The sequence below is a fragment of the Hylaeus volcanicus genome, chromosome 6 (genome assembly GCF_026283585.1).
Source record: "Hylaeus volcanicus isolate JK05 chromosome 6, UHH_iyHylVolc1.0_haploid, whole genome shotgun sequence".
Lineage (NCBI taxonomy): Eukaryota > Metazoa > Arthropoda > Insecta > Hymenoptera > Colletidae > Hylaeus > Hylaeus volcanicus.
Window position 1 is genome coordinate 23497647 of NC_071981.1, and position 19015 is coordinate 23516661.

At 40.3% G+C, this 19015-nt stretch overlaps 2 protein-coding genes across 4 annotated transcripts; one reads left to right on the forward strand and one right to left on the reverse strand.

Annotated features, from left to right (window-relative positions):
* The first annotated feature begins 468 nt into the window (after positions 1-468).
* LOC128877947 (protein bunched, class 2/F/G isoform-like) lies at positions 469-4543 on the forward strand. Of its 2 annotated transcripts, XM_054125642.1 has the most exons (4): positions 469-2891; positions 3376-3427; positions 3509-3712; positions 3901-4543. In XM_054125642.1, the coding sequence occupies exons 1-3, from the start codon at positions 1027-1029 to the stop codon at positions 3710-3712; spliced, it is 2121 nt and encodes a 706-aa protein (XP_053981617.1). In that variant the 5' UTR covers positions 469-1026; the 3' UTR covers positions 3901-4543. The 2 variants fall into 2 exon arrangements, with proteins under 2 accessions (XP_053981617.1, XP_053981616.1); XM_054125641.1 differs by lacking the exon at positions 3901-4543 and having other exon boundaries at positions 471-2891; positions 3509-3894.
* A 140-nt stretch (positions 4544-4683) lies between these two features.
* Positions 4684-18662, reverse strand: LOC128877946 (E3 ubiquitin-protein ligase UBR5). Of its 2 annotated transcripts, none has more exons than XM_054125640.1 (22): positions 18307-18662; positions 17005-17205; positions 16605-16914; positions 16315-16523; positions 16079-16221; positions 15787-15983; positions 15017-15710; positions 12238-14829; positions 11722-12130; positions 10658-11006; positions 10013-10349; positions 9512-9744; positions 8727-9230; positions 8387-8569; positions 7789-8160; positions 7523-7708; positions 7335-7457; positions 7047-7256; positions 6360-6718; positions 6089-6295; positions 5419-5797; positions 4684-5244 (listed from the first exon to the last, which is right to left on the reverse strand). In XM_054125640.1, exons 1-22 carry the CDS (start codon positions 18366-18368, stop codon positions 5032-5034), a joined length of 8472 nt encoding a protein of 2823 aa, XP_053981615.1. In that variant the 5' UTR covers positions 18369-18662; the 3' UTR covers positions 4684-5031. The 2 variants fall into 2 exon arrangements, with proteins under 2 accessions (XP_053981615.1, XP_053981614.1); XM_054125639.1 differs by having other exon boundaries at positions 16079-16242.
* Positions 18663-19015: the final 353 nt, after the last annotated feature.

Consider the following 19015-nt stretch of genomic DNA (forward strand, 5'->3'; position numbering starts at 1 on the left):
ATTTAATACAGCAATAATTATCGTCCCCTTTACTTAGTGGCGCCATCTTATAGAAACAGTGGGAACTAATTCGCTAAGAACTTGAGCATTTTCCCACTGATGGCGCCACAGGTACTAAAACCCGCTCACTGAGCGGCTTAGTGAGCGATTTCTATTTTAGATGCTCCCGTTTCTACTTTCAAACTTTTTTTTTCACAAATTTAAAATCTCCATCTAATGTACCACGATGACGCGGGCAATTTAAATAGCGAACGACGAATTTGTTTTCGTAGCAAAAAATAATATAAATTCTTATCGTAAAAAAGGTACGAACAAATTCGCTCACAAAGCGCGAAAGAATATCGTCCCTCCGATCGAAGCAGTAAACTTTCGCAAAGGTTGCGAACTTCTCGAGTATTTCTCTTCGTATAATATTGCGTAAATAAAAGCATCGATATACATAGACACGTTGTTTCTCGCGGCGCGTCTACCGTTTGGGGACGAAACCTAGAAACTAGCTTCTCGTTCGCGAAGATCGCACGGAAAGATGGTCTAGATATATAATTCGTGGCAATTCCCCGAGTGAATTGGCAGCCATTTTTAAACTGCTCGGTCGCTATAATAAAGTATAAAAGGATATGGATAATGAGAAAACGGATCATGGGATGGTAATATGTAGACGAACGAGAGATTAAATGTAGCGTGATACGGTCGTACCGAGCGAAGGTAGAGGACGATTTTCGTAATTGGCGTGTATCACCGAGTGATTCGTTTCGAGTGGACGTTACTCGAGCGAATACACTTCTTCACCGTGAGAATTGATGGAAATGGTGAACTGTCAACACCTCGGTAGGATGAGAATATGAATTCGATTCCTATCAACGGGAAGAGTAAGAATCGGCTGGTTTGAAGGGCGTCCGTGTTAATCGTGACAGGGGCGAACAGTTGGAAGCCGAGAGGCCCCGGCTAAGAGCGATGTCGATTTTAACATGCAAGAGAACAACGAATGCAAAGATCGTGGCTCTCGAATGCTAAGTTCCTATAATAATGGCAGATAATGTACACAGAAAATCGCATAAGCTGTCGGATGGTAGTAGTAGAAAAACGTCTAATCCAGTGCACCGTACGACCACCGAGACGATTCGGTTAGGAGAGCCAGAGAAGTTATACCAGCCGGTTAGTTTGACCACATCGAGCAACGTGACGGCGAGCAATCAGTGTCGTAAAAAGACGTCGTCCTTTCAAATAACGAGTGTCACCGTTGGTTGTCGCATGAGCAATGACGCTGGCGAGGATTCGAACGACGATTTGGACGAGTCCCACACGGAGGACAATTCCGTCGAGCATTCGCGTATCACGGACATCGACATCGAAACGCCTAGCTACTCGGAAGACACCTTCTCCAAGGAGGACGTATTCTTCAATACTAGCAACGCTGCCCTTAGCACAGCTCCGGTGATTCCCACCAGTTCTCAGTATGGTTTGGCGATCGTACCCTCCGAAGGGAATAATGTTAGCAACTCGGTAAACGACAACAATATCAACACCTTGGACATCACGTCTGTTACGGATAACAATATCATTAACTTACTGTCCAGTAACGTGAAACAAGATGCTGACTTACGCGAGGTACACTCACATGGTAGAAACGAACGATTTAAAGTGGTTAAAATCGAGAGCACCGAACCTTTTAAAAGAGGCAGATGGACTTGTATGGATTATTTGGATCACACGTCGGTTAATCAATCGACTGCGATTAATACCCCAAAAGTGTCGGATCCTAATGAGGTGTGCATATCGTACGGAGTAACGGATAGTGGAATCGTCGTACCGGATGCGCTAAAACAAACGGTCGTAACCGAAGATAAAGGTATAAGTATCGATGCTAACGGACAGGTATCCACACACCAAGATGTGCATTCGTCGATCGGTGTACCAAGCAATCCCGCAACGGTTACAAGTGCTAATTATGCGGTAAGCAATTCGATTCCTCCCAATGCGCAGCATAACCAAACGCAAGTTCAATCTCAGCCAAAGGTTCAAGCGCCGTCGCAAATTCCTCAATACTTTCAATCCTCTGCGCAACAGTTGACTTCGCAACAGCAACAACAACAGCCAGGAGGACAAGGATCCACGTTACCTTCCAATTTGCAACCCAACCACCCTAATAATTTGACTCAACCTCAAAGTATGCCCCAAGGTTCTATTCCTATTATAACACAGACTGGTAATAGCAATGTGACAGCCCAGCAAAGTATACCTCATTCTAAAGAAGACACGTACGTGACAGTGAATACACAGAATCAGTCCTTATCGGTTCAAAATGTTTGCCAACCGTCTGTCCAGCAAACGTCTGTTCCAACGTCTCAGGCGCCCAACATGTTGGTTACGCAACAGCAGCAACATGCTCCTCCTCAACAGCAACAACAACAGCAACCGCATCCTCCTACTCAACAACAACAACCTCAACAACAGCAACAGTCTCAACAGCCATTACAAACTCAAAATCCGATATCGCAACTTTCTGAACCATTGACGACCATACAGGGAATGCAGGGCATCCAGAATATTCATAAAGTTCCTCAAACAGGTGCACAGCAAACTTCATCCGCTATCCATGCTCCTGGAGCACCGGTACAATCTCAAGTGATACCACCGTCTCAAATGCAACCTCAAACTTCGGGTAGCAATGCTCAAGTGCAAATGGCGCAAGTGTCGGCCAGCTGCCAAAATGTTGTAGGTGGTATGCAACAGGGAAGCATGACTTTTCATCAGTCCGACCCGGAGCAGGACTCCATTTCAGGCATTGTAGCTGCATCCGCAACTCAGTCTGCTGATACGGCACTGTTAGAATCTTTGACAGAAGTTACTCAAGGCAGTGACGAGCATCACACCCTCGAAGATAATGAAAGGTATGTTGCATTCCTATGGTTTAAGTTAAATTTCAATAAAAACTTTGTTGATAGTGATGCTCATACTACATAGAGGTCTAGTACAATCAAAGATAATTTTCTAGTCTAAAACAAACTTATAGTACATTGTGATTGTCTGTTTTTGTATCATCTTCTACATACTGACAGAAAAATAAATAGTTTTTTTTACTTATAATTTGTTACGTGTACTATAACAATGATTGTCAATATTTGTATCTGCAAATTTACCGTTAATATTCCGAAGATGATCTCGAAACAGAGGATCAAATTGTAAAAGAAAGGCTTGCACAAGGTGCAAAATTGTTTGTGTTTTGTTGAGAATTAAGACACGTTAATTTTTCTAAGAGTAGTTAACAAAAGTTTTTCCTTTTGAATACATCGAGGAACTAAAAGAACGAGAACTTAATTGCTACAGCATCCGTATATTTTGTGAATAAATTTTGCAATGTCATTTTCATTGCAGTATGTCGGGGACTAGCGCTGTAGCAATTGATAATAAGATTGAACAGGCCATGGTAAGCGTTCTTTGCTGGGGGCAATTACCGAATAAAAGTAACGGACGACGATGTTGGAATTAACAGAGGATCTTTTTGTAGGATCTTGTTAAAAGTCATTTGATGTTTGCCGTACGAGAAGAGGTTGAAGTACTCAAGGAGAAAATAGCAGAGCTTATGGATCGCATCAATCAATTGGAAGCTGAAAATTCAATTCTGAAAGCACACGCGACTCCAGAAACATTGGCTCAATTGAGCCAATCAACTGCAAAATTACCACAAAACAGTTCAGGAAGTGGTCAATAGGTAACCATTGTACATAAGTTTCTATTAATACTATGTCAAGTACATAACGGATAATATAATTATTGTATATAACTTTACGATTTTTAGAAATTTATAAACAATGAGATTTATTATATTATACATATTAGCTATTAGCAACATTTTTTTTAAGTAAATTAAAGATAATAGATTATTTTTTACTATTTCAGTTTACTGTTTAGGAAATATAAATAATAATTTAAATCTGTAAATTCGATTTTCTTTCAAAATGATAATCATTTTGGAAATATGTATTGTTACAATCCTAGACAGAAACGAGGACATATATGAGTGCATGCCAAGACTAAGCAGCATAAGTAACGGAGTTGATATTGTTTTACGATAGATTCAAGAATTTTGAACATGTTAAAAGAAAGTATATAACAATACGAAATAGGCAGCTAGACATTCCTAGATTATTTTTCCTATTACCTTCGCATTTGGCCGATTTCATCCGCAAATTCAATTACAAAAATTATAAATTCGATTCAAGGTTCAACATTCGATGATTATTTGTATTTTGTAAATTACATGTGGTTTTATGTTAATATTTTATCGTCACCTTCATTCATGAAAGCAATTTTTTACATGATACTACATAATTTTCACAATTATTAAATATCAAACTTCATATTTTGTAACCTGTATTCGTGTTGTAGTCTGATTTTTACGATATGTATTATAATCAAGAACATGCTGATACCCAGAAAAAGAAACAGTTACTACTACTGGTGTGCATTAAAAAAAAAAAAACTAAAAAAAACAACAATTTCCTGTCGACATTTTATGTTACATCTTAAACATGCCTAATAAAAGAAATTTTTAATTGTAAAATAATCTTAAAATTTCTAATAAAAACGCAAACTTGCTTGTTTTCCGTGATGCGATATAATTCAGAAGACACTGTTTATGGATAATATATATGGGGTTATTTTGTCAATTAATTCGTTTGATTATAATTTTTGAGAAAGTTTTATTCGATCACTATAAAGACTAATGATGACACTTTAACATAAAATCTTATCATGATGAAAACCACTTTTTCAATAAGAGAAATCAGAATTCATAATTACACCTTATAAATTTATAAATGTTAAAAATTTTTTTCTAGGAAGGAAAAAAATAACAACATACAACTTTTTTTTTCTTATATCATTATCAATAGTGTGACTTCTTTTTAGGGCTATTTGCGCACAAACATGGTCACGTTATATATATAAATATATATACATACGTAATATATATATATATATATGTATTTATATTTATATATATACATATATATATATATACATGTATGTTCATACGAATCCAAAATTCTTTGTCTTGATAGCGAGAAGTAGTTTATGTCTTAATATATGCCGGGAGCTGTACAATGGAACGTATAGTCGAGAAATACATGTATTTGCAGTTGGTAAGTGGGCATCGTCCGCTGGCCGTAATGTCACACTTGGCATTGGTTGAAAACCGTCTTCGCTTGCTGGTAATGCTGGCGATCCTGTCCAAAAGTACACCTGCGATAAAACGAGAAAGAGAAATACAATATCGCATCGCTCGAAAACCCAATTGCATCTTATACGAAGAACTATCCTCTTGAATGCATATGCATTATCAGTGCTCCATTAAAAATGGTGGAAACAGAAATTTCTCAAAAAAGAGAGCTTAACAGATTATGATATGATTCTTACCAAATCCTGTCGTTCTGTGTGCGACATTTTTTCGACGATAGACCATAACCATCGCTTGAATTTTGCTAGTCTATCCACAGATTCTCCTGATTCGTCGTTGAACGAAGTGTATGATATCAACACGGAGACATTAATATCACCAACCCCGTTTAAAAGAAGCCTCAAGTCTTCGGATGTCAAACCGTCGAGCGCTCCTTCCGGGAGCACGTCGAATACCCCTTCTCTCATCGCATGCAATGCTTTTTCTTGTACCTTAATCATACGAACTTCGGCATATTTTCGTACGTAATCGTAAACGTTGCTCGCTGTCACTACTATGTCACGGCCATTAGGTATAAGTTCAATTGATCCCCCTCCTTCCTCGGGACACAAGTCAATACTGAAATAGACGAGACGTGTCGTAACCAGTGTTTAAAATGGACAATCGTTAACAGTCCACGACGATTGACGATTAAAGCGATGGTTGTTGATTAAATAGTTACTACAAGAAATTTAATTTATATATAGATAGAACAAAAAATTAAAGTTATCAACTAATTCTAACAATTAAAACTTTAGTCGCATCGCGTAATCTATTAGACATAAGTCGGATCAGTTGATTAATGCCAAATTTATAATACAAGAATTTCTTTAACGGGGAACGTTCGAAAGGTTTTAAACTTTTGTTTACCTGAACATAAGATCGAGAGCAGAGAATAAACTGTTACTGTCCTTAGTCTCAGAGTCGATAACGAGTTGCCTCAGGCTTTCATAAATTACAGAATCGAAGAACGCGAGGTCATGGAAACGTATCGGCCTTCCCAGAATGTATTTTATTACGTGACGATTCAAAAATATCGGGCACAGTTCGTTTTGTAAGAGACACAATCCTATAAGTCTGAAAAGTGAAATTTCATTGATTACAGTTTCAGGATTGCCTCGATTATCTCTGTATTACCAACCTGCCTACGTTTCTGAAAGCGTTCAGTCGTTCGTAGCTGCCTCTTCCTTGTCGCGGTGTATAGAAACCCCTTTTCCCTGGCGAATAAAAGAGAGGAGCATTGTCTTCGGTATCGTCTAGAATGCTGTTTTCAATCTTTTTTTTATTAGCTCCGCAGCGCGCCGTTAGACTGAACACGTCCAAGTCCAGCAGCGCCTCGCTCGCCAAGTCCTGGCTATGACTGTGGATCAATTCAAATGCTTCTTCCACTTTTTGCCGCAGAGCATCCTCCGAAGCTAACAACATCAACAACTGCGCTGGCGATAGCTCTAGGAGCATACCGGTTATCTTCTCAGCTAACGCGGGCCGTAATGTGTAAACCTGAATTAAATAACAGAGTTATAAGCGTACTTTTCAGAGACGTATCTATAACGATAATAAACATGTAATGTAATCAATTACTTTTGGATATGAAATTAATCCAATAATTCATAACTAATCCAGCGAATTTTAATGTATTTATCAAACACACATTTTGAAAAGCCCAAAACGTCGATAGAACTGCGATTAAAAATTGACGCATTTTTCTAAAGCGTGTTTGATTTAAAAATATCAAGTTTAGGACACGTACTATGCTTGTTTAGCTACGAACCGTTGACTTAATTTTCAATAGGAGCAAGCAATATATATATATATATATACTACGAACTTTTGGATACAGTCTGTCCCCGAGATGTTGTTGGCGCATGGTCAAGTGATCGTTAATTGGGTGACTAACAGGTAACGGATGGGAATTAGAGGATGAACTACCAGGCCCAGAACTACTGCTTCCTTCGACAGAGCCTGATGGATGAAAAGAACGAGCTTCGAAAGATAATGCTCTACGTGTCTCGCGACATTTTCCAGAAGATCGAGGATTCTGGAATAAATCAGATCTCCGTGAATGAAGAAGAACACAAGAAATAACGCTTATATTTTTCGCATGGCTTATACTCACCTGTCGTTGCAAATCGCGATCGAGATCTCGATTTTTTAATTTCTGAAGAACATTGTATTGCGCATATTTTGATCCCACTTGTGCCGCTTCGAGATTAGGCAGCTTTTCGTTCGCAAGCAACGCCTGCAAGAGTAGATTTACGTAATTAATTTCTGAGACGGGCAGATATATCACAACACTCTACAAACCTCTGCGATCGCGGTATAGAAACTTCTAGTAACTCCAGAACCTTCACCAGGTTCATCTTTGAAAATCACTTTAACGCGATTCACTGCTAACGGCGGTGTATTGGAGGCGCGTCTATTATATAAATTGTACTGTGTGTTTAATTCCTTCATTGTTTGTACTAGTAATTGGGTTCTATCTCGTTCAACCTTAAACAAAGAGTATGTTAATGGCACGTACAAAAATTACATTTCTCTTCGTTTTAGGCAGAGGTACTGCGAGTAATTACTTTCAACAGAGTGATGTCTTTTTGTTGCGAATTTCGAAGTTTCTCCATATCTCTACGGAACTTTGCTTCTTTAACTTGGAATCCACCCAATTCGGAAACAACCGAGCCAGCTTCCAAGCCAACGTCCTCCATGAAAACTCGTCCAAACAAATCAAGAGACAATCTCCAACGTCCCAATAAAATGTTATGGGATATATTCGTTCCAATCGACGAAACTGCCCTGGCATTTTCCACTGGACTCGTTTCAACTGTTTCGTGAGCCGATATTTCCTGATTCGTGCCCGCTGGATCGACGTCCTCCGATACATTTTGCGTTTCGACGGTCGATACCACCAACACTTCTGGCGCGCCTGCTTTATTTGTGCTTGTTTCCTTTAAAATAGAAGATAATTCATCCACGTGTTTAATGTACTAACAACACGATTCTTAAGGGGGTATTCTATTCTAGCACTTCGAAAATCTTACAGATCTCTAAAGGATTTGATTAAGATTTATGAAAATAAAAAGAAGTGAAGATAGATTTATAAGATTCTCACAACATTCGCGTGTTTTTTCTTTCGTATAATTTTAGTTTAATACAATCAGTTCACATATTTACCGAAACGGTTCCAGCTCTAACAATAACGCTTCTATTCGTCTTACATACGTCCTTATTATTTTTGGTACTTCCTGTTGCTTGATCGGTTTGATTATTAGTAGAGACTATAATCGGAGCTCGATCGATTTGTTCCGCGACAAGCGAATGATTATCGGTTGTATGATTAAACGATTTTGGCTTCTCCTATAATGTGCAAAGCAAATCTATATTTACTAGATTATAAAGAAAAAGGTCCCAAACACAGGAAACACAGGAAAACCCATTGTCGTGATTGAAATACATTTAAAATACATTGTAAATAAAAGAGTTTATCCAAGCTTTCCTATGTATAATACATTACCGTGTACTTCGCCGACGTCGAGTCTCCAACCGAGACAGAGCTACGTCTTGCGTCCGTGGACGCGAATGTAGGTCCTTGAATTACTTGGCTAAACGTTGGCGTGACGGTATTTTGACTATCGGCGCTTCGCGCGGACAAACCGAGTCTCGTGGGCAATCCTGCTAAAGGATTCTGATTAGGGCCCACGTTCGTCGCAGGCTGTTTTGGAATACCAAATAAATCCTCGCGCGTCGAGTGGGGTTGCAGTAAATGGGGTTGATCGGCCAATGGCAGGGCCTCGCTCATATTAGTGTCGAACGGATCCAAAGGCGGAGAACCAAGACACAGGGTGGAATCTGATCTTTGCAAGAAGGGATGCTTCCTTCCTTTTGGGGTACTGTTACTATTATTACCCGACCCGCAAATGGGAACCTGGAGTAAATCTGGATAATCCACGGAGTCTGTCTCTAGCGTTGCAGGTACGGGGGAATTGTATTCCTCCCCTTCGTCGTTGTCGTTCTCATCCTGCAACGTTACAGATCGTCGTAATCGGTGTTCGTAAGCAACTCGTACTTACAAGAGCCTCAAATTTACACCAGTAGGTGGTTAAGAGATTGTCATGCTTTTATAATAAGTTTGATGAAATAGTTTTGATGAATTTTGTTTGTTCTCTTTTTTTTTTTTCAAATGTGAACAAAATGTAGTAGTTTTACGTTTAATTTTTTGAGGCAAGTTTAGTCATCCATTCCACTTACAGAAGCACGAATTACGTAAAGTACTTGGCAGGAAAAATATTTGCAACGAACCTGATCATTCCAGCCTGCGTAGTTCGAAGACTCTTTCTGGGTTTCGCCACGCGACGACATCGGTTCCGAGAGTGAACGCATGTAGTACACCAACGCGTCGAATACGTAAGCCACGTGTCTCAATGCAGAGACGTCTAACACCGGCAAGCTGTCTCTGTGTTCGGCGTTATGAGCACGCATTAAGGACAGACAATACGACAGAAATTCACGCCGTGCCGAGTGTAGATCGCCACCTGAAATAGAAAAGATTAGCGTTCTGATACTGGAAACGCGATTAACTCAGTGTCTCTCAAATGTCATCCATAAAGGAAAACCTAGGTGTCTAGGCAATTCATTCTAAAAACTCATAGCAAAAAGACTCGAGTCAAAGTATAAGCAAAGTATACAAAATTGAACTTAAATTTATCTTATTCTATAAATTGATAAACACTTTGATATGTATTGTAAAACAGTTTGGTAACTATACTGTTGTACATTGTAGATACGATATTTGATACGTACCTTCGCGTTCTCTACTGTTTCGCGAAGGTTCGCCAACGCCTGCAAAACCAACGCTGAGTCTTGAAGCTTGTGGTGTCGAGATATTGGAGCTCGTAGCGATACCACTGCGTTGATTCCGACCTGTATTTGATTGCAATGTCAGCGACAAAGCGGCCGTGTTCAGTAAACCGGTGTAGTTGCTTCCAGTGAACGACGGGGCATTGTTTAACGGGTGTTCGGGATGGGTGGGATCCGCGCTACGCGTCAGAGATACTCCGAATCTTAGTTGCGCTTCCGTAGCGTCCATCACCGTCAGCAGCCAATCCCATGTGGGTTTCAGATGCGCCTCGAGATACATCTGCGATCATTCGAAACATTAATGTAACAATCAAAATTTGAATCGTTGTTTGGAAGAAATAAATTATTATAAGGTAAAGTCATGCCAAGCATTTGTAATATTTTTAGACTTCTTTACATTTCTAAACATATTTACTTCTCTATGCATTCGCATAATTAAATTTGCATATCGTTACTAAAGAGGACCAAAATAGAATGAAACATTAAAAAAGCTTGGAACGACTTCATCTTATGATAATCGATGCCGCAAAGGCATTCGATTTTTGTCTTTAAATTCATTAAGATTGGATTAGACCGCGGTGGTCCTACCTGTAAGTTCAACGCATCTTGGTATGAAATTTCCATCAACCGTGGCAAAAAAGGCGCCCGGGTTTTATAGTCTTGCATCATAACTAAAAGATCAGCTATCTGTCGAATAACAATTCCAAACGCACGTGCCAGACAACTGGTAGTGGTACCCATCGTAATGGGTTCTTGTGCGGCTGCAACAGCGGATGTTGCAGTAGTGCGTCTTAAAGATGCAGAGTCAATAAAAACCAGATTACTGCCACCTGTTACCCGCAATCCTGCTGTACGCATGCTCGATTCGCGATTACGTATCGCCCATTGCATAGAAACAGGTGCGAGATTATTACGATGTAAATGGCCAGACGACCCACTGGAATAAGGTATCAATAGTACACAAGTTTTCGTTTGTCGATAATACGTAAACAAAATTAAACTTATACTAAAAGCTCTCTGCTGCAAGGCCTTTTAATGTACCTGCACTACATGTACTAACCAGGAATGGGCAAAATGTATTTCATAAAGTACGAGTTGGGTAAAATTTCATTTATTCAATGGATAACTAATAGAAACATGATGAAACATTTTATTTACCATGTTTCCTCGATCAAACAGTTATTCATACAAGCTTTTACTCATTCAATGCAGAATATAATTTTTATTCAACAAATAACGGAACAAGAACTGTTCACCTTTCACTAACAAGATCATATTTTTATCCAAATAATTATTTTACCCAACTTTGTATAAAACCACAAAATATTTTCACCGGGTTTGTCCCTTTTTGGAGTCACAAATAAATAATTAAATACGTATTATAATCGTGAGTGTATATGTATATATAATATGGAAATCATTTGAACACACATGACCTGAAACAATGCGAAAGAATTAAATTACTTAGCACAGAATAATTATCTTATATAGATAAACGAAAGTTCTCGTTTCGAAGTTTTACTCTATTCATTATTCGACATACATTTCAATTAAATACGCCCACTCCTGGTGCCTACGGCATGTAAATGAGCACGACTGCGATACACAAAAAAAAAAAAAAAAAAAATTAGAAAAAGAAAAGACAGTTTTACCTTCGACGCTCCAATTGCTCGTCGCCAATCTGAAAGTCCTCGTTATCCTGTTCATCCGTCTCGCCGGCTTCGCTCTCGTCGTCCTCCTGTTGGCTCGATTCTCCGGACTCGTCCTCGGGAAACAATAAAATGGATCCCATTCCACCGTCTGAACCCGCAGTAGCGCCAGTCTGCACGCTGCGTTGTGCGGAAGCCGCATCCTGATTACTGTGATTGTCATCCGAGTCTGACTCTGTCTCCGCCTCAGCCAGAAGGTCGAGCTCCGTGTCAGATTCCCCATCGCCAGGTTGTTCCTCGCCAACGCCTCCCGCGTTGCTGTCGATTTCACCTAACGGTTGACCTGCGACTGTCCCGGAAACTCCAGATTCCTCGTGCTCGCTTATGTCGCCATCCACGTCCATAGGCACCTCTGTTCGAAAGCATTAATTATTTAATTTGAAGATGTATATACTATCGAGGAAAAAAAAAAAAATCTTTCCATCTCCTAATAATACAACGTTGCTACTTAACGCATACCTTCGCCACCCTCAGTCTCGTCCATAGCAGAAACATCTCTGGCAATAGTTATGTTGTTATTCCCCTGCTGCGTCTGCAAGGTAGCGTCTAAAGTTTGAGAGCTGACACCGCTGTGAGGTATCAACGGTTCTATGGAGAACAACTCCTCCGAGCCGTTGATCACTTCGATGACCGAACTGGTCAACGTGAAAGGCGCCGTAGGACGAGCAACGCCCAATCTTACAGGCGCTATCAGCGAATCGGCAGTCTCGCATAATTCCTCCACGGCTAGTTTAATCAACGCTTTGAAAACTTTCCGGCATTTTATCAGAGGCTGCGTGGCCTGGCTGATGCTTCTTCTCTTCGGTACAGGTGGCATTTCTATGGTAAAAATGACAAATATTCGAGCTATGGATCGAACAAATCGACGAGCAACGTTGTTCGCTTCTTCTTGTCGGCCAGGCACGGAATCGTTTTGCAGTTCCCTTATCAGGGTTGTGAGGAGAGCGTCGAGCATCTCAGCGCTACACTTGACCAACAGTGAGTGAGTGAATTTGTCAAGTAAGGCAGTGCCGCTCTGTCGACACAACTGTCCCTGATCTCCAAACAATTGATCGTTGCCGTTTGCGGTCACTCCTGACATGATCATACACTGGACAGCTGGCCAGTCGTTCAACAGTCTTTCCAAAGCTTTTCGACTGAAACGAGGAGGTTCCAAGTCGTGGTCCGGCATATCCGAGTCCGCGCACAAACCGTCGGACGAAGGTCCTTTGCGGCTGGCGGACGCTGAACGCTGTCGAGGCGCTGAACGACATTGTCGTTGTTCCACCAACTGTCTACCAACAGTCTGAACTAGGAATAACAAAATGCTCTCTCCTCGCGAGTTTATTTTCGTAGCAAGATCGGTATTGACTACCAGGCGACATAGTAGCTGGTAACGAGCACCTTGATGACCAGCGATGAGAGCGCGGCATTTACATTTTTCCCAGCAGTCGCAGTATGCCGTGGGAGACGTTATTTTTAATTTGCAATCGTGCCCTCTGTGACAAACGCGAGCGCATTCTGTACAGCAGCACAAAGACCCGGTTAAGCCGCAAGTCCTGCATTCGAATATATCCTGGTTAATGTGATCCGCCCCAGTCCAAGTGAAGCTACAGGTATCGTTGCAACAAGTAACGAACAATGGTGACAAATCTGGGTTCGCGTCGGGAGGAAGTATCATAGCTGAACATTCTTTCTGATCTTTTCCAACTCTTTGAATAGTGTCCAATAAGATAAGAGCCGCGTGATACGCACGGACCGAAACGGCAAGCATCAATGCTGTCTGACCTTGAGCATCCTTTGCTGTGAGTAGTTCCTTTAGATGAGGCGCTAATACGTTACTTTCGCACATATACTTTAATATAAGCAACGCGTTATTTCTTCTTTCAACCGAGTCTATGATGTAAGTATTATTCGAGGCAACTCCAACGCCTGATTTATTCATCATAGATATACTGGCAGCGCCGATGCTGAGTAAACTATCTTCTTCTCCTGACGTGTTGTCGAACGCTTCAGGCGGCCAACTTAAAGTTGGAATTGGTTCCTCGATGGGCGCAGACGCGCCATCAACAGTATTCGTCACTAATTCACGTTCGATACCTTGATCGTTCTCTTTGTTCGACGTCGGTGAACACATACTGACACAGGCATGTAAAATATTACGATTGCCATCGCAACGTTCGGTTAGTATTGCTTGAATTTGTGCAGCATTGTTTTTGTGGTCTTGTTCCAAATTACAGAACACCTGCTTCACGCTATCGTAGTCGCATCTTAATATACGTGGCAGTAGTAAAAGATTATCAAATGCTAGCGCAATAACCGCTACTTGATTCTTCATATTGGTTAAATTTGAACAACTTGGTATGGGAATGGTCGAAGCACCAATGCAAATCACTGGAACTAAATCTAACCAGTTAGGATCACGGATAGCCTCAGCGCAATCTTTTACCAACGGATAGATCGTATTGTTTCCGTCTCTAAGAATCATGGAGCATTCGATGTTCTCTCCAGCGCTGGTAAGGTGGATGTTCTGTGGCTGCAGACCCAAAAATGACGATATATCCGATGGAATATAGCAATCTTGCACGTATCTGCCAGTGCTTAGATTATACACAACGTAGCTTAACTTGTTCCCGCTTTTTAGTATCGCATGAATACCTCGTCCGTCGGTAGCGATAGTTAAAATATTATCATTTGATCCTTCGACGATATTTACTCTTCTGGGTGTTCGTTGGAAACAATCTGGAGCTCTTGGATTCATAGATGATTTTATTACCTGCAACTCGTCTTTCCTTAACAATCTACAATCGGCCAACAATTTAATCGATTCTTCTGCTGTCAAATCTTTAAAATCTGATGTATTGAAATCCTTCTCTTTAATTTCTTTCTCTTTTTCTTTCGAATCCTTCGAAAAGAACTTGACGGCAACGTAACAGCCGTCAACTTTGATGACTTTACCAATGGGTACAGTTTTAACGTCTTCGACAAAAACGACATCCTTCAATTGCCAGTCCTCCTCATCTTTTCGTTCAGCCTCTCCTTCGCTACGAGGTGTGACCCGTTTTTGTCTCTCTACAAAAGAAATAATTTCTATCGTTAGACATTCAACCTGAACGATACAATTAGCCACGAAAATGTTTTTATAGAACTAATAATATTCGTGCTCCTGAAATCGCTGACAAGAATTTCAAAGACTAAGACAAAATAACAATAATAAACATAACCAACATAATTTAAATAAATTACATAAAATTCTTACTGTGACTTGTCGTAATGCTACCAGTGTCGCTACATGTGCTCGAAGCTGGTGAGGGTGGTGGAGGCATGTCAAGACGATCAGCGGTCTCTTTATGATTTGTTTTATTAATAGTACCGGTTCCGCTGTTTCCACTTGCTTCGCGTTTATCGCCGTTAGAACTAGGTAAGTGACTTCCAGCTGTAAATACTTTAAATCTGCAAGTAGAATCTAGATTCCAAGCTGCTGCGAATAATTGTCCTACTTTCGGAACTCCGTTAGCAATTGTAAATCCTATCGCTCCAGGTTGATATATAGGACTATTCTTCATACAAACATGTGTGCCGTAACTAATGTCGTTCGATGATACTGTCGACGGTCTGTGTTTGCGCGACTTAGTCTTGTATTTTTCCCATAACTTCTTACGCTGTGCAAAAGGCAGCACACCCCACCAGTACAGCGTACCACTCTCGAGTCTGGCAACAGTGTACAAAGCGCAAGTATGGAGCGACACTATTTTGTCCAATGTAAATTCAGTAAAAGTTTGAGCTGGGTGTTCAAGACGAGAAGCAACGTGTCCTAGGAGCTCGTCGAGCCAAGTAGCTACCTTGCCGCTTTCGGTACTAACGGAACATCGAATTGCTGTCGCAGATATATTAACTATCTTCTCTGTTGTTATTGCTAACCACTGAGCTTTCGGATGATGTACGTTTGGATTCTGAAATAAATTATTTTTATTACGTTTCTTTCGTCAAATACATACCTAGGTAAGCGTTCGTTTCAACAATAATTACCTCTGGATCTTTGTACGGTTCAGATTCCGACCATTTCCATTGGTACAATTGACCCGTAGTGGAAACAGCAATTAATTCGCTGTAAAGCGAAGCGATCTGTACGAAACGAGGAGAAGGGTCGTTGCTACGTTCATGCCACCATTCCAATTCCTCCGATATCCATAATGGGCTTTGAGATGCTAGCTCTTTCTTTTTATCTGTTACATTAATAAAAGAACAATTAAGATTCATGCAAACACAATTCGAATATGTTCGTAAAACGAAATCTAAAGTTTATCATTGAAATTTCTACCAGAATCTTTTTCCCACGAGTCTTTAAGCGCTGATTCCAGCCACCGACGTGGTCCACAATATTGACGATCCCTCCATCTACTGAAACTATCGCGATCTCTGTCTCGTTCAGACGTGCGTTCGCTTTCCCTGTCATTGCCTATTCTGCGCGAAGAATTTCCACGACTATAAAATATGTAAATACTTAAGAATCATTTCGTCGATCAAACAGACTACGAATAATGGAAAGATAATCACTTTCTCATTCCTGTATATCCAAACATGTCTTCGGAAAACATAGAATCTGCGTCGATTATGACAGAATGTTCGTTAAAGGAACCACCATCTAACAAAGATATCAGTTCTTCAGGGACATACGTATCCCCTGCATCTTCCGCATCGTCGCCTTCCTCATCGTCTCGTGATAGCAAATTATTTACTGCTAAATTTACATCTAAATTTGTACGCTATAAAATATATTCCAATATTACGTTAAATCTACAAAACCGAGAACATATTATATGTTTATTAATCGCAACATGACAAACCTGCAATTCTCTAATAATAAGATTGCGACTTTTTCCTTGCAATACCACTTGAGCCTGCGAGATAAGATCTTCGGGTACAAATGATGCAGGCACGGGTGCAATGGGACGCGAGCTACTGCTGCTGCCTCCTCCCATAATTACACCTGGAGGGCCTATCCTACCTCCGCCGCCGCTTCCTCCGCTGCTGCCACCTCGAGAACTGCCGCGCATAATTCTTGCACGCGTTCTAGACATCCCTCTACCTCCACTTCCGCTACTTCCACCACCATTCGAAGCTGAATTAGAATTCCCAACATGATTCTTACTGGTGCTATAACGAAAAACAAATATATACGTTATTTACGAAGATCTTTTCTCTCCATGTCTCCACACCTGCCGTTTTTCATCTATTTTAACTCACTTTCTATTAGGTTCATTTTTGCTTAAGTCCAATCTGTCCGACAATACTGTAAATGCAACTCTGCAAACTTTATGGTCTTCCGTAAGAAGAGCAATATGTGTTGGTCCAACAACAATGCGTTTCACTGATATCTTTAGTCCATTAAACGCTGGTAACGTCGCGAATCCATATCTGTTGATCTTCTCTGCCACTTCCTTCAACCTACAAACAATTTCAATTCAAATTAAACATACCCAATTCGAATCATACTTCACCAAGTAAATCTGGATATTGAATCGGGCAAAAGCAAAAATTTATTCGCATGAATAAGCTGTGTGTTCAGGTTATGTCAACCTGATGTATGCGATTCCATATTACAATAAATGGCACAAATGATTTCTTCAATTTTACTTAAAAAATTTAGGATTATATAACAACAAGAATCCATCTGCCCAAAACCTGTTCCCCGGGGAATAAAATTATTCTCCAAAAATAATGATTACAATAATTACAACAATAATGTAAGAAATTAATTTGTTTTCAATCCATGTTCAATGACACACATTTCTGTGGGATTATTTATAATAAAAATTAATATACTACAGATCATTTTTGAGTCTGACAAATAATACTGTTATAATCGAAAAAATTTGTATTAAAAAGAAAAAGATAATTAATAGTACCGTAATACGTGAATATTAGACATAAAACCGAGTCACAGGAAATGTAATATATGTAAAGAAAAAAAATATTACATTATATCGTGTAAGGAGAGAATAATATATCAATCATCGAAACGTGTAACCATGACTCATGTGCACGACATATTTCTCGTAAACGATCGCGTTTCGTACGGAATAATTCTTCCATTGCGATTAGCGAGAATCAAATTTTTTTTCCTCGTAACCTACAGGTACAACGGACAAAGTTAAGACAATGGGCAACAAAAGAAAAAGGACCTCTCGGAGTCCTAAGCCGCGCCTACACGACTCCTAATTGCGACCAGCAATGTCAAGAAATCCCGAAACCCCGTACGCACGATGTCTGTACGTTACAATGTGACAACAAACGTTCGCGACCACCCTGGTTCTCGTTAAATCATTTTGCACCATTTCTTCCGTATCAAACGTTCCCTGTCGCGGTGTGCGGCTATCGATGAAAGAAAGAGAGATGAACGTATGTTCGCTCGTCCACGGAGCGGTTATATATTCGAAGAACCGAGCAACGAACGAATTCGTTTCTATACGTAGAAGAGAAGAGACAGACATACCGAAACGATAGATACATTAATGGGAAACCGATAACGTACGGCATTTTCCTTACCTATCGTTCAGCTGATCGTCGGTTCCGGGTAACGGATGGACGGCGAAGTGTATCGACGTCATATTACCGGCAATTAAATCTACTCGGTCGACCAGGACGTCGTTTTAATGATTCTGTACACACAATTTCACCACACCGTCGAAACGATATTCGGCCATGTTTCTGAGGAAACAACCAGTTACGTGTTCTCGAAAGCGAACGGATCGGGCTAATATTCGGGTATTCGTAAATGCACTGAATATTCTCGATCGTCACGGGTAACCGATGTCGCGTGCACGAGACACGGAAAATCAAACGTGAATCTAATAAAGGCACGGCGAACTTCTTTGTGTATCTGCCACACGGCTATGATCGAGATGTTTCCATTGGTTTCCACTACTTTTGCGGCGTTACGAACATAGACGTACGAAGATACATAGATTTCGCAGTCTCGCGGGAAGACGAGACTGAAGGACAGAGATACCGTGGCGGTGTCTCTCTTCCTTCCAGGGACGTGCGACTTGCGAACAGAGCCCCGCATTAGGAACACTTTACTAATTTACAATTCCTTTTCCTCGAGGACTGTAGCTATAGTTGATCATAGTTATGAAATTCTAGTGAAATTCAATAACATTTGAGATAAAAATGAAAAGCATCGTTAGCTGACGTATTAATAAACAGTAATGGATTTTCGGTTTCTTGAAGTGTGTAAAAAGTTCCCTTCATACGT

Excerpts from the sequence above, each read along its gene's own strand:
- LOC128877947 (XM_054125642.1), top strand. The coding sequence starts at position 1,027 with ATGGCAGATAATGTACACAGAAAATCGCATAAGCTGTCGGATGGTAGT. Across the intron at positions 2,892-3,375 it reads ACCCTCGAAGATAATGAAAG|TATGTCGGGGACTAGCGCTG; the intron begins GTATGTTGCATT and ends TTTTCATTGCAG. Across the intron at positions 3,428-3,508 it reads ATAAGATTGAACAGGCCATG|GATCTTGTTAAAAGTCATTT; the intron begins GTAAGCGTTCTT and ends ATCTTTTTGTAG.
- LOC128877946 (XM_054125639.1), bottom strand. The coding sequence starts at position 18,368 with ATGACGTCGATACACTTCGCCGTCCATCCGTTACCCGGAACCGACGAT. Across the intron at positions 17,206-18,306 it reads GACGATCAGCTGAACGATAG|GTTGAAGGAAGTGGCAGAGA; the intron begins GTAAGGAAAATG and ends AATTGTTTGTAG. Across the intron at positions 7,257-7,334 it reads ATCGCGATTTGCAACGACAG|AATCCTCGATCTTCTGGAAA; the intron begins GTGAGTATAAGC and ends GATTTATTCCAG.